The sequence below is a fragment of the Stegodyphus dumicola genome, chromosome X2 (assembly GCF_044657685.1).
Source record: "Stegodyphus dumicola isolate Sdum_Otavi_A_Nest chromosome X2, ASM4465768v1".
Lineage (NCBI taxonomy): Eukaryota > Metazoa > Arthropoda > Arachnida > Araneae > Eresidae > Stegodyphus > Stegodyphus dumicola.
The window spans coordinates 73,397,686-73,413,256 of NC_140781.1; the positions used below are offsets into that span (position 1 = coordinate 73,397,686).

The 15,571-nt window shown below is 32.3% G+C and overlaps 1 protein-coding gene across 3 annotated transcripts in view; it reads right to left on the reverse strand.

Annotated features, from left to right (window-relative positions):
* Positions 1 to 15,571, reverse strand: part of LOC118184218 (uncharacterized) — a 96,857-nt gene that overhangs the window by 17,285 nt on the left and 64,001 nt on the right. For 2 of the 3 annotated variants that reach the window (XM_085810042.1, XM_085810041.1), the window contains one exon: positions 10,915 to 11,075. In XM_085810042.1, the coding sequence (XP_085666168.1) occupies positions 10,915 to 11,075 (161 nt within the window). Of the gene's footprint in view, positions 1 to 10,914; positions 11,076 to 15,571 lie in introns of those variants that run through there. The other variant, XR_015039244.1, reaches the window with a different exon arrangement.

Sequence of the window (15,571 nt, forward strand, 5' to 3'; positions counted from 1 at the left end):
TAAAATACATTGTTCATAAGGAAATTTGCTTATTTTTGTGTTATAGTTTTTATTTTAACACAAGCTGAAATTTGAATTATTTCCTGAATCATTAATCAGGCCAATATTCTGCTACATAACATAAAAATTTTCATACAAAATTAATATAATAGATTATTTCTTTGAGTATATTACAAAGAACTCATTTAAATTTATTATTTTTACAAATTTTAGGCAAATGTAGCATGTATCAGTTAAAGATTTATCGAAACTTACTCATTATTTGTAACAAAGAAGTGTGAAAGATATTGTCACATTAGCAAACATGACTATCATTGATACTTAGTTCAATAATTTAATAACATACTGAGAAATGCTGGGAACTTGCAGAAGTGGGCATCTTAGGAAATGATAGGCTTCATGAGAAATATACATGGTTTTATTATTTATTTCATTTATTTTTAGTTAAGAATGAAAAATTGATTTCTAGATGTTCATGTGAAAGAATTCTAATTATAAATTTTAACACTTAAAAAATTGAATTAATAGTATGCAATTATCTTTTTATTATACATATATTACTATATACACTCTTAGACAAAAAAAAAAAAAAAAAAAAAAGATGCACCGAGAAGATATAAAGCAAATTGGACACAAATTGATATGCATACGGGTTTCGATGGTAAAAGCAAAATTTTACATTTTGGCTGCCAATGAATGAACGGTTCTCGCTACAGCGCATCTGATCTGTGCAACTGACAGGATATTTAAGAGGAGAAATTACGATTCCAGGTCATAAATTCTTCAAGAATTTCATTCCGTGTACTTTGGTAGACAGTAACTATGTCTCGCATACAGGTGCGCGAACCATATGCGCAGATGCCAGAATTTGAGCGAGGTTGTGTAGTTGGGCTCAAAGAAGCCGGTTGGTGTTATCGGCAAATAGCTTGAAATTTGAGCAGGAGCGAAGCCACTATTAGACGATGTTGGCAGGAATGAGTGAACCATAGCCGCACACAGCTTCAAGAAGGAAATGGTAAGCCTAGAGAAACGAGAATGTGAAGATCGAGCAATCGTCAGAGCGGCACTCACAGCCCCAGATGCATCATTATCATCGACTGTACATGCAACTAGTGCTTCAGTGGCTGCAAGGACTATTTATAGACGGCTCACAGAAAGGGGTCTGAGGTCACGGCGCCCCTTGTGCCGACTACCATTGACCACTGTACAACGTCAAGCCCGTTTGCTGTGGTGTCGGGCTCATTCGCTCTGGAATGTCACTGACTGGAGTAGAAGTCTTCAGTGATGAGTCCCGCTTTGAGCTGAGCCTCGATGACCAGGGAAGGCAAGTCTGGAGACGCCTCGGACAGAAGTGTGATACCAACCTGAATGCCTTCCGGCAGACAGGCCGACAACCATGAATGATGGTCTGGGGTGCCATTTCATTTCATAGTAGGACCCCTTTGGTTGTCATCCATCGCAACCTTACAGCACAGCAGTATGTCGATGAAGTTTAGGGCCCGTTGTGTTGCCCTTCATGTCACACCACCCTGGACTTACATTTCAGCAAGATAATGCCCGTCCCCCACTGCACATGTTTCTACTGCTTCTCGAACATTACCTTGGCAGTAAGGTCGCCGAATCTCTCTTCTATCGAGCACGTTTGGAGCATTATGGGCAGGGTCCTCCAACCAGCTCGGGATGATGACGATCTAACGTGCCAGTTGGACAGAATTTGGTACGATATCTCTCAGGAGGACATCCGCAACCTCTATCAATCGATGCCAAGCCGAATAACTGCTTGCATAAGGGCCAGAGGTGGACAAACGCGATACTGACTTTTTCACTTTTTGAAGCTCTATCACTTCAATAAATCATCCAAGTTTTCTCAAACTGTAATCATTTGTTTTTCTGTACATGTACATCACTTCTACCAATTTTCGTCTCATTCAGATAAATCCTTGTTGGTGGGTCGTTATTTTTGGTCTAAGAGTGTATTTCTAATGCACAATATAAGTGTCAGTGCTAAAAAATTGAGATACTATTGTCAGGGCAATCTTTTCTTATACTGAACATTTTTATACTTTTTGATTATCTGTACTCACAGCTTCAACTTATACTAAAATTGCAAGAGTATACACATGATAACAACTGAATATGCATACCACACACATGTATTTACATGCTTTATATTTAATCTTTACTTCTGAATAGTATTCCGTTGGATGAAAAATATGTGAGTATCGACTCTCTATATGTGTGTGTGTGTATATATATATATATATATATTGTGTCCTAAAATTTCTTGTTTATTATAAAATGCTTATTTGAATTACTAGTTGTGAACAGAGCAGTAGATATGAACAATAAACTAACCACACAAACATTTTGCCAATTTTTACAGCTTTGCAGATAGTCAGAAAGCACTAAAATTTTTAATAATGTTAAGTTCAAATGATGTTTTGTACTTTTGTATTAATTTTTCTATTCTATTAATTCTATTATTGTTTTATCAAACTTTCTGTAGGGATTTCAACTGGTTAAGATGTTATTACCATACAGAAAAGAATTTGGTATTCAAGCTTGAAAAAAATGCAGCTGAAGGATTTCTTGGAAGGTCAGTCAAACTGGTTTTAGTTAATTATAATTTAATCTTGGGTAAAGAAGTCTCAAATTTATTTATCATAAATGTCTAAAAGTCTTCTAAATTAAATTCTGATTGTTTTTGAAATTTTTCACAATGTTCATTCTTTTATTATTGTTATTATTTAAATTTACTAACTTATGTCCATGCACATAATTTTGCATTTAATGTCATATCTTAAATATTGTAAAATATTAAAATAATACATTTCACTTAAAAATGTGGTTGTGACAGTAAATTTTCTGTTAAACTTAATCATATCTATAAACACTGGTATACATCATTTTTCAATAATCTATATATTATTTTGTGTATTTCTTTTACAACCAAGATCTGGCATGTGACTTGCTTTTCAAACTGATAACATGGTGTAATAATGTAATCTAATGGTTAAAATATACTACGGAACGCATCAATTTTAATAAATTATTCTTTGATAAAAATTTATTCATGTGTTCAGTGTGTCTCATCTCTTAAAATTGCTAAAGTAAATTTTATGTACTTGCATTTAGGAATTTTGACTGTATTAGGGTACTTTTGTTTCAGTTCTTATAACATGCAAGGGAAAAAATTCATACACTCTGTATTTAAAATTAATTAAATTCCCTAAGAAAGAGAGACATTTTGTTGTTTTTAAAGTCAATAGAGTTTAATTCAAAAATATGCCACATTAAAGGTTACTTTTTAACCTAATTTAAAACTTTTATTGCCTTAACATCTCCAATATTGTTATTCGAAATGTTATTTTAACTCAGATATTGTAATAATATCAAAATTCCTACTTTTTGAAAGATAATCCAAATGTGAAACAAGAAAAGAAAAAATTAAAATGTAGAAGTATATTTATTTCATAGCTCTAAGAAATAAAAAAATAGTAGATAGCAACACAAGCACTATTTACTGTCTATATGTAGAGTGTGGAATGTCTCGTAAGACAGAGTTTTGTACAGTCAAATCCATGTTTCAATTAAAGGAAATGCATGCACAGTCTTCTCATTTTCACTTCGATTAAGTATTCTGTATATACTAGCGTAGGAAATCTATTAGTTCATGCAGTATTATACATCAATATTTATAGACAATTGTTGTGGCTATGTTTATTATAGTCTTGTTCACGGTAATGGCTGGAGTGCCAAAACCATCATGCTGTGTAAACAAAACTCAAATCTTCATCTTTGCATACTGCTTCACTAGTGTTTAAACCACAAAAATGTTGATTATGGTAGAAGATCTTTGGTACAAATTTACTCTACATTACCCCTTGGCGAACTGTTTCTTTTTTGATACCAAGATCAGCACTAATTTCAAAATGGCCGCTACACAAAGCCAAAATACTTACACACTCGGTGTCCAAACAAACACTTACACAAACTCGGTGTCCATGTACACATCGACCTATTTTAACTTAAAAAAACATCAGAGAACTGCACAAACTAGACATTGCACACTACCTTAACATTTGTACACATCGATCTATTTTCCCTTTAAGAAAATCAGAAAGCTAAAACAAAGTTAAAACTATCATATTAACCACAAAAAAATTCGCTGCTGTCTTAACACACAGAAACAAACAAATAACCAAAAATACACAAACAGAGAGGAATAAGATACCAAGTATACATATTTCCTAACACAAAAACAAATTAATGTTTTTGTGTTAGGAAATATGTATACTAAAAAAAATTAATGTTTTTGTGTTAGGAAATTAACATTAATTTAACAACAAATCTTTTAACAAAAACTAACACACAGAGACGAATAAATGAATGAAACGTCATTTTTTTTAACATACCTTTTTTTCACATGCATATGTTTAGGCTTCCCACCACCGTCTCCTCCATCTCCCAGGTAAGCAATTCAATTAAATTTTTCATCTCTTAGTCACCTCAGACATACTGAAATGATGTACCCACACCAAAATAATAGGAAGTTCAAAATACAAGACTATACCACTCATGTGCAACCAAACACAGCAACTGAAAAGAATGGTAAAACCCCAAAACCCGGGTCCATACAAAAGGGTTACTATTACAAAAAATAGCCAAAATCTAAATTTATCACAACATGTTAGCAATATTCGCAGAATTAACCCCTTTTTATTGATCCCCCCCCAAAAAAACAAAAAAATCAAAATATTTCCCCAAGGCTACTTTTTTTAACATTAGGATTACCGAAAAACTTATTTCATGCAGTGGGCTTCCAGATTTCAAGAACAACCAATACCACTTTGCGATTTTTTCAGACAGAAACCAAGGTATACCACACAGTAAAGATTAGCCACATCTTCATTAACTACTGTTACAACATAAAATATACTTTTTTGTTCGATTTCTACGGCTAAATTCAAAAGTTTAAATCTGCATATTGCTTATCATGATCAGATTTTATTATCTGCATGTAGCTAACAATTACTTATGCGTTGTCAGATAAATGTTACCAGATGCAGTTAGTTACATTGTTTTTTACTTGCCAATCTGATGAGACAATTTTTTTTTTTGCTCCTGCAAGACAACTTTAATTTGCATTGAAAAAAAAAAAAAAAAAAAAAAAAAAAAAAATCATTCTCACTCTTTTTGGACTTGCATACACATTAAATTTAAAATAGTTTTATGATTAGGTAAGATGTGATTATCATAATTTTGTTCCTCTCTTTATCTTAGCAACTTTATATGTTAATTCGGTATCCAGGTTACCTACCAGTGGCTAATTGATAAATCTACTCATATGTTCAGTTCAGCAGGTGATTTGAGTTTAATTCCTGACATAAAGAAAAAATTTTAAAAGGCATCCCATGTTTATTTTACCATAATCGAATAATCAAATAATTGCTTCTTTGTTTATAGATAATAAATGTTAAAATATTTTGAATGCTTCCTTTAATTTGCACTCTAATAGTCATTTGTTTAAATTTATTTATGAACTATATTCACATACAGTAATTGTGTTTTTTTATTTTAGGTGCTGTGAAAGGCAATGGCAGAGATGCAGTTTATCATGAGTTGTTATATACATAAGAATACATATTCCTCTTTTACACAGATATAAGATTATTTTTCAGGAATTTAAAGAAAATGTGATAAAGTGGATTAATAAAAACTATTTTGAATTTTGCAAAGTGTGTTTTCTCTGTTAATCATAATATACTGCCATAAATTTCTGATTTTTCATGCAAATAAATAGGTTTACAAAAATTTGTCATATTAATAGTTATTGCAGGATTTAGCATGATTATAAATATTTATTATAACAGATTTAGCTGAACTACTTTTTTAGTTTCTCTGCAGATGAAGTCACAAAGCTAAGTAGTTAGATATTTTTCTGTATTCCACATTAAGTAATTTTAGCTGGTAAATTAACAACACTTCTATACTAAAGTTGAAAGAATAAACTTTCCTTGAATATACAAAAATTTTTAGACATTTAAAAAAATAGGTACACATAGAAAGTTCTCAAACTGACGCATATGAAAAACTGAAAACATTATATAAATCCATGTATTTTGATTTCTCTTTTGAGACTGAATAAAAAATGAACTAAACATTCTGGTTGACATCGTGAGTTGAATAACAGTTCACCTCAAAATAAAATGAATTAATAAATTTATGGAAAATTTTACACAGCATATATTAAGTAGAGTAAGCTGAATATACTTAGAAGTATTAATAATTGGTAGAGTTGATTGCAGAATAATATGCCTTAATTGCATGGTAAACATACAGTAGATCTTCTTTTAAAGTTTTTCTGTGTTGCGTAAAATGCAGATTTAAATTTTCGACACGATATTGATTGTCATATAAATGGCAATTACTGTTTTATTTTGCTCTGAAATGAATGGTTAGTAATACAATTCTGGCTAAGATAACCTTTAACATGTGCTAAAATTTACGAAGTTTATAATTTAATTCTGATTTCAACTGGTAAATTTCATTTTACTGAATTTTCCAAAAACTAATAACCAATGAACCAGTGCAAATTATTTTCAGAACTTTTTTTTTTAATCCAAAAGGGCTATTAGTCTCGAAATGTGACTTCGTATCATCAATTGTAAACTCATTTTTCTTTTCACTCAAGGTGTTGCCATTTGGCAAAACGTGACATATTTACCTTTAAAAACTAATCTGTTATCGATTAACAAGCCAAACTATTTAAAAACAATACACACAATTCTTAACAATATTTTTTTTAAACTTTTTAATCCAATTCATTTAAAATATTTAATTCGATATATCTAATTGAAAACATTTAATATTTTTATGTAATTACATGATATATTTTTCCACTTTTCAAATATATAGAAGATATATAACTTTCTGTTGTCAGTATCTTATAAAATGCTTTGCTATTTCCACTGCCTCATCTCTATTGATAATCTCCACTGATAAACCATATTAAAACTTTGAGCCCTTTTGAGTGACTGCTAAAATCTAAGGCCCTTTTAGATTTTTTTTTAAAATTGTGTGAGCAGAAAGATAGAATTTTAGAAGAGCTTCTTGAGTTACTTTTCTAATGATGTAAAGAATTGTTAACAATGTCAAGAATATAATTTTTATAACTAAATATTAAATATATAGAAAAGCCTGCACCATTTTCATGTTACAAAAACATATTTATTCTGTCACTGATAATTGATTTAGTTAAAAAATAAAATTTCCTTTTAACAATTTCCCAACAGTCTCATCAAAACACTTGAAAAATTCTTTACATGTATTAAAGAAAGATGATTCATTTAATCTATAATGACTATTAAATGGCTAATTTTATTGAATTTTTAATGCAAATTAACGGAAAATAGAAAATGATTTTCTAAAATAATTTAATTATGAATATATTGAATTCAATTTGGGGTTACTGGATGTTAAAAAATGATTGAAAGATTTTCTATATCTTAAAAATAAAAGAATATTTTCTCATATAATATTTTGTATTAATAATTCATTTTAAGTCTCTCGCACAGTTTTAATATATTTACAAATTATTATACAAATTGAAATTCAGATTTTTTAAAAAAGTAAGCTGTATAAATATTCTCAACATTTCTTATTTTTTCATAGTAAACATAAGAAAAGGATTTGAGACTGTGTAAAATAAGTAGGTTTTAGGATATCAGAACACCTTCACTGGAATGCAAGGAAGTTTCCTGGGAATATACTGGGATGTGATATTAAGCAGTTGGGAGTATATATTTAAGAGGTTAAAGGGATACTGGTAACTAGTATTTCAAATCCTGATAACATCCTGGTAGGACATCATCGGTAGGACATAGATAGGATGTCCTAAGGATATACTGGGATGTGACATTAAGCACTCGGAAGGATGAGTTTAGGAGGAAACTGGAATATTATGGGCTCCAGAGGATGTTGTAGTAAGCAGGACTTTAAATACTAATAATATCCCATATGCTGTCTATGGGACCTAGATAAGATGGTCTGAGGATATAATGGGATGTGTTTAGGAGGCTAGTGGGATATCCCGGGATGTCCTGAGGATGTAGTAAGTAGGAGTTGAGATCCTAATAACATTCCGTATGCTGTTGATGGAACTTACTTAGGATGTCCTGAGGATAGACTGGAATGTGACATTAAGCACTCGGGAGGAGGTGTTTAGGAGGTTTGGGGGATATTCCGTGATGCCCTAAGGATGTGAGCATATCCTCAGGATATCCCAAGGATGTTTTTGTGATATGTGGGTAAATGAGTAAGTCATTTTTCTTAAATATCAACTACTAAGAAGCACTATTTTTGCATTTCATCTTTTACGATTTACATGTTAAAAAAAAAGCGGCACACACATCATATTTGCAGAAAGTTCTCCAAAAGTTCATACAATGCTTTCTAGCATTATTGTACATTAATGGAATTGAATGGAAAATGTGTGATACCTGCAAACTGCACAAAAAGCAAAAAATGCATTGGTCATGCCTGTAATCATGATGTAGTAACCTGAATTAAAAGACAATGCAATCTTTCGGCTGGCTACAAGTAAGAGTTTTGAAATTGAATAAATCACTGGAAGAAGTATTTTAAAAATTTGCTGTATGCTTAGTTTGTTAACATATCAAATAAATCTTAAAAAAAAAAAAAAAAAAAAAAAAAAAACTTAAGCTTGAAAGAAAAGAACAAAGTGGTAAAAGATTTTGATGTTCTTGGTAAGTGCAATTAGATAATAATACTAAAAATAATATGTGTTTAAACTGGGAATTTCCCAACTGCTGGCATTTATAAACATAATTAATGAACTAAGAAAATAATCATAAGTAATGAACTAATAAAAGATGCAAGTATCTCAAAGAAGCATAGAAAGAAGATGGAAAATCGAATTCTGGAATGTTTTCAAGCTATGAAACTAATTAATGTTCCCATTTTTGGAGTTCTTTTCAGTACAAAAGTTGTGGAATTTAATGAGAGAAATCTAACATTTCAATGAGAAAGGCATAGCGGAAAGGAAGAGGCAGATCATCATGTGGATGATAAAAAGCATTTTCTGTAGGCTGCTAAATCAACACAAACCACTGGAAATTTATACTACAGATAAAACTGGGCAGTGTTACAGAACATTGCCAAAATACATATTAATACTTAAAAGAGAAGCAGCAAATGGTTAAGACACCGAAGGATAAAGTTATTGAATTATTAATGTGCAGTATGGACCCTACAACTGAGATGACAGCCCTGGTTATAGACAAAAGCAGACAAGCTTGAAAGCAGTCAAGAATTTACCCCTGAATTAACACAGCAATATTGACTCAAGGGCAGAATTTTTGTCTGACTTCCTTTTGAAATGAGACAGTACACTGTAAAACAAAAAAATAAAAAATACTAATTAGATAACTGTGCAGCACACACACTTCTGATCTCTTTTTGAAAAACATTAATGTTTCTTTCCTGTAAATACAACTTCTAACATTTAGGTTTTAGACCAGGGTAGACTATGCATTGTCAATGCTGAGGGTCAGTCTCTTAAAACACATATACAACCGTTTTTTACGTACAGCTCTTGCACAGAAGAAGCCTCTGGAAACTATAACTGATGTTTCAGACTTCAGTATGGAGATTTATTTTTCAAGTATGGGCCAACTAATGACAATATTAAGGCAACGTGTATAAAAACTGATTATATTATAGAAATTTTAACACAACTGTAGAAACTGACGGTGAAAGTGGTACAGAAAAAAGTAATGACATGTCAACATCAATCAAACCCAGAAAAACACTGCAAATTCTCAGAAAAACTCTGAAATGTGAACTGAAACACGCTGATGAGAAAAGTTACTAAAAGTTTTATGACATTGAGAATACAACTGTTAATGAACACTATAAAAGAAACACGAATAGAACATTAGCTTGTAAAAGTTAAAAATCTCATGGAGTATGCAATTATAAATATATTTTTATAAAAGATTTATAAAACAAATTTCAAAATTGCATAGAAAGTTTAATTTTTAATTACCATGCTATTAATTATTGAACTAACTTCATAGTTATATTTTCTTAAGATGCTTAAAATTGATATCAAAATTTTCAGTACAAAAATCGCTGTCTATTACGTTCAATCTCTGTTTGCTTGGAACAGAAGAGATTTTAAAATCGACAGATACTCTAATCATTTAACAAGCCACCAACTTTTGCATCTTTTATTTTTCAAAAGAGTAAATAACGTTCTTTTGGAAATGCTGAAAATTTTTGCTAATTTTACTTAAATGGCAAAAAATATGCTTACCTATAGCTTTTAAAATCTTTTAATTTAGTATGAATTCATAACACAAATTTCTTAACAGCTAGTAATGGAGATAATATTAATAACTACGCATTTCAATGTACCACAAAGAAAAGTTGATGAGGACTTCACTTCTTGCCTTGAACTCAGAATGATTAATTCTCATGAAATTTGATGAATGGTGGAAGAAAATGACTGACAACACACAGATTTAATATAGTCATCTATCTTTTCAGCTTAAAGAAATTCCACGCATTATACAAAGACTATGCAGCAGAACCAAATATTTAAGTGCTATTAATAAGCTCAAGAGGGAATAAAAGATGATTATTATAGTCTCTACGATTAACTTCCAAATAAAGTTAAATTTCAAAATGATATTTACATTGTACTCATGGTAAAACAGAATTTACTTGTTTGTGGATTTCACACAAAACAACATTCAAGGTCACTATAAATATTGGCTGACTGATGGGTCCCTATATGCAGACAGAAAAATTAAGCTAATAAAACATCCATCAGGACTTATAGGTCATTATACTGAAGTTTGGGCTAATGCACTGTTATGTATGGTTTACCTTCTAAATTCTCCATAATTTTTTCCACTGTTACAGCAGGATCTGCATTTGACTTCGGCTCTTCTAAAGGCTTTTCATCAGACCACAAAGCTTTATGAAGTAAATGTAACAAAGTTGTAAAAGTTTCATCAGAAATGCTGTCCAGTTTATTTACAAAACACCTATAGATATAAACACCAAATGAGAAGAAAGCACTACATTAGAAAAGAGCAGCAGACTATACATGAAACTATAAAAAGCATATAAAGTAACAAAGACTGTGATTAAAAAGGAACAAGTGCTATAATCAAAGTTTCATACAGCATGTACTTTGATGGAGAAATATAAATTTAATTTTTAGAGAAAATGTTTACATTCACTAAATACTTTCTTGGTATATTTTACTAAACTGACAAGCAAAAACAGACCTACATGCTAAATAAGATATTTTTTTTAATATAAACATCTCCAGGTACATCACTTACAAGGTGAATCATATGAATGAATTTGTCTCTTGAATTTATGAAAACGAGCTTAAGTTTTAGTGGTGTATTTGGAAATAACATTTTTTTAAAGATTTTTTCGTGCAGAAAAAGATTTTAAAGATTTTTTGTAGAACAAGAGAGAGTTTTACGAAAAAGCTTAATGTGATCTCACTATAATAATAAAATGACACACAGCATCTATAACTAGGCCATTTAATTAAAACCAAATTCTGATATATCACTAGTGATGTATAAAAAAAGCATCTGCAGAAATTTTATTGCCATGCATATCAGCAATAAAATTACACTACCCACTATCAATGCAACACCAAGAAGAAGTAGCCTGAAAATTATGCAAATTTTAGGGCAGGGTAGATGCACCAAGTGCACGCTGAATAAGATATAAGGTAAGGGACATGCAGAATGCTCAATTTTCATGCAGTTATTTCTGCTAGGGAAATCGTTGCAGAAAATTTATTCTTATCTCAGAGGGCGGGTGTAATAGCAGAGAATGCCAGGCCATCCTAAAAGGAGGCAGTTCCCACAGACAGGCGATCTTACAAGGGAATGATGTGAAATGGCTTATTGGACTGAGAAGTGCAGGTTGGTCCATACAGCAAATCCTAGCTGATACACACCTGGAGGCATCCACAGCAAACAGGCTGTGGTGACGATGAACAGAACAAAGAAATGTGGTAAGTTTGAGGGGTGCCAGTGCAGCTAGAGTGACGTCAGCGTGCACAGATTCACACATCCGCCAACAAGTGGTGGGTGCAACCGCAAGCCATTTCTCTTTCCATTCTGCAGCATGTTCAAGACACACTGGATATTTCCACATCGACCAGAACCATTTGCTGTAAATTGGTGACTAGCGGTCTGCACTCAAGGCAACCGTTAAGACTAGCACTGACCCCACATCATACATGCCAACATCTGCAATGTTGCCAGGCTTGAGTGATGTGGAAGGCAGTATGGCACAGAGTCGTGTTCTCAGATGAGTCACACTTCTGTTTTTCCAATAATAGTCGCCATGTATGAGTGTGGCATCAATGTGGAGACAGGTCCGATCCGGGAGCAATTGTGGAACACCTCACCATGCGAAAATCTGGCATCATGGTTTGGGGCACAAATGCTTACGATTCCAGTCTAGTTCGTATTCAGGGACTATTTGATGGCCCAATGATATGTGAATGATTGCTGTGGCCGGTGACAATCCCCTACCTTCATGGAGTGCACAATGCCCTTTATCAGCAGGATAATGCACAACCAAACACTGCCAATGTGCTGTGCAAGGTGTACAAATGCTTCCCTCGCCAACGTTCCCTTCTGATCTCTCAACAATCGAACCCATCTGGGATGTGGTTGGATACCATTTACAGACCCTGCCATTGCCACATTCAGAAGACCAACTGTGGCAAACGGTTGACAGGAAATGGAGAGCCATTTCTCAGGACACCATCCAGTATCTCAATGACTCTAGGTGTTGCTTCATGTATCATGGTTCAAAGTGATCCTACGACCAACTGAGTCGATGCTGTTATTGCTCTGTATTATGCTTATCATTTTGAAATAAAGATCACTTACTGTTCGTTGCTGTCTCTGTTTGCAGAGTTTCATCACTTTCAGGACACTCCTTCTTGGTACTGCATTATTAATGGCAGGTAGTGTATTAGGTGCAAGCAATATTGTCTTTACATTATGGCTGTGGAGTCGATAAGGAAAATGACCGAATCCGACTCTAGACTCCTGGAATTTTAAAGACTCCGACTCCTTCATATATATATGTGTGTGTGTCAACTTATACATATGGCTTAGAGCTTATTTTTTTAATATAAAAGAATAGATGGTACAGGAGAAAAAAAAAACACCCGATGGCATAGCAAATTATTTATATTAATTAGCATTTATTATGAAATGGAAAAACTGGCACTGGTTATTTCTAAGAAATGGTATAGCTTCGGCAATACCTTCTTTGTTGGAGGGTCATAGATGTAATTTGATAAACTTCAGGGCTGAGAAGAGTCTTTCTACACTAACTTGAGTAGGAGGAAGAGCTGTTACTGTTAGGGCTACTTCTTTTAACTTTTCAGGATAGATTTTTTATAAGTTCTAAAAGAGGTGTCTTGCAAGCACAATCATATTTCTCTATTTCTTCAAAGGTCATGTAGAAATCTTGTTTGTATTTTTTTTTTTTTTTCATTTTTATATCTAAAGGCTCCTAGTTCTTTATTTTCATTCGCATTGCCTTAGCCTTTTCAATATTATCCAAAAATATTTCTCAAAATCTAATTCATGAAGAGGATGACAGAGACTCAATTGCAATGTCTGCTGTTTAACTGTCCTGATTCGAATTCCCTAATTGTTCTGAGAATAATTTCATTCTTAAGGAAAGTTCTTAGATGGCTTTCTTTGTCTTTTTAATTTTTTCCTTATCCAAGAAAGTTTGGTCTTCTGGATCTACAAATATTGAACCCAGCAAGATCTCATTGTCTAGCAAACTAGTTTCTCTTTTGTTCACTGAAGAAATGATTCCTTCTGCAATAAACCCTCCATTTCAGAAAAAAACAAACATCCCATTCTTCCATTCTCGCCTCCTGTCAATTCTTCAGATTGTAGCTGTTTTGTGGCTATATACGGTATAGAAAGAGTCTCCAATTCTGCAAGATCATTCCACAGTCTTTCTGTTAGTGAAATATTATGGTTATCTACATCTCCTAAAAAAGTTCTTAATTCTAAAAGCCTCTTCATCATCAAATATGTAATTCCTTATTGCATTGCTTGGTCAATAATTGCTCATTTTTTCTGCTCGCTTCCTAAGAATGGCATTACTTTTAGGAGTTCTTGCTGCTATTGCTGCTTACCTAAATTTACCAGTGAGATCTGTTGCAAAATGAAACAGTTTAATCACTAATGGCAAATATCACATCCATCCTCCTCCCTTATATTTATTTATTAATATGTCAATAAAATAGAAAATAACTATTTATTAATGTATACAGTTCATAAATAAAAATAATAACTCAGCTTGTCATTAATTTTTTTCAATTCATTTTAATTTTATTTTACGTTCAAATCGTCCAACAAAAACTGGAGTTGGAATCGACCTGTTTTTAGCGACTCCAGCTCTGATTCCTTTTACTCCAAAATCTGCTCGATTCCGACTCCGAAGCCCTGCTTTTCATAATGTTCTAATACTGAATGGTAAGTTATACACTTTCCTTATTAGATCTAATGTATATTTTCTTATGTGCATTTAAAGATGCCTATTACTTATAATCCTTCAATATATCAAAATGAATACTTTCTCCCTTATTTCATTAAAAAGAAGTTTGCTTTAACCCTTTATGGTGCACTATACTTTCAAGTCGGAATTTCAGATAAAAAAAAAAAAAAAAAAAAAAAAAAAAGTTGTATGCAGTCTATCTAGGTCTAAAGGAGTATACAGGTAAAATTTTATATAAATTGCACTTACCGTTTTAATTCTGTGGGTGTTCCATGAGGTGGAACACTGCGCCGCCAGATTTGAAAGTGCGACTAAGCGAGCATTGCAGTGAAGCACAGAAATGAGTAGGAGCGTTTTTATAGTAATGAAAAAACACTGTATTATGGCTGTATACATGGTTTTCTGTATATACACAACATTGTTGAATAAATATGGATAAATATATGTATATACAAAAGTCCTATAAACAAAGATATTTATAAATTTTCAATTTCTTAGCTTTGTGAAATTGTTCAAAGCAGGTCACACCTTTTTGATAGAAGCACAAACCAACTTTGCAGGTTTTGACCACAAAACTCGTTTTGTGCAGCTTCTTGTTCTGTGCAACAATATGTTTAGAATTCCAAGTAAAAACTTGAGGCTGCATAGAAGGGCCTGGGTAAGATGGATAATCAACCTTCTCATCAAATAAAATAGTTTCATCCTACATACCACAATTGGATTGCACAAGTGGTTCAGGAGCATATATCTCAGTATAGTTGCTATCTTCATGCTCTGATTCAGAATAAGAGGGTAACTCATGAAGCACTTTTAGCGCTTCGGAAAAGAGTTAGACCTCTCTGCGCCATTTATGGAAAATTAATAATAAAAAATTAACTACAATTAAAATACTAACAATACTAACAGCAAAGAAAAATAAGCTATAGGATATACATACAGAAAAAGATATCTACACAATTATTGAAAATAA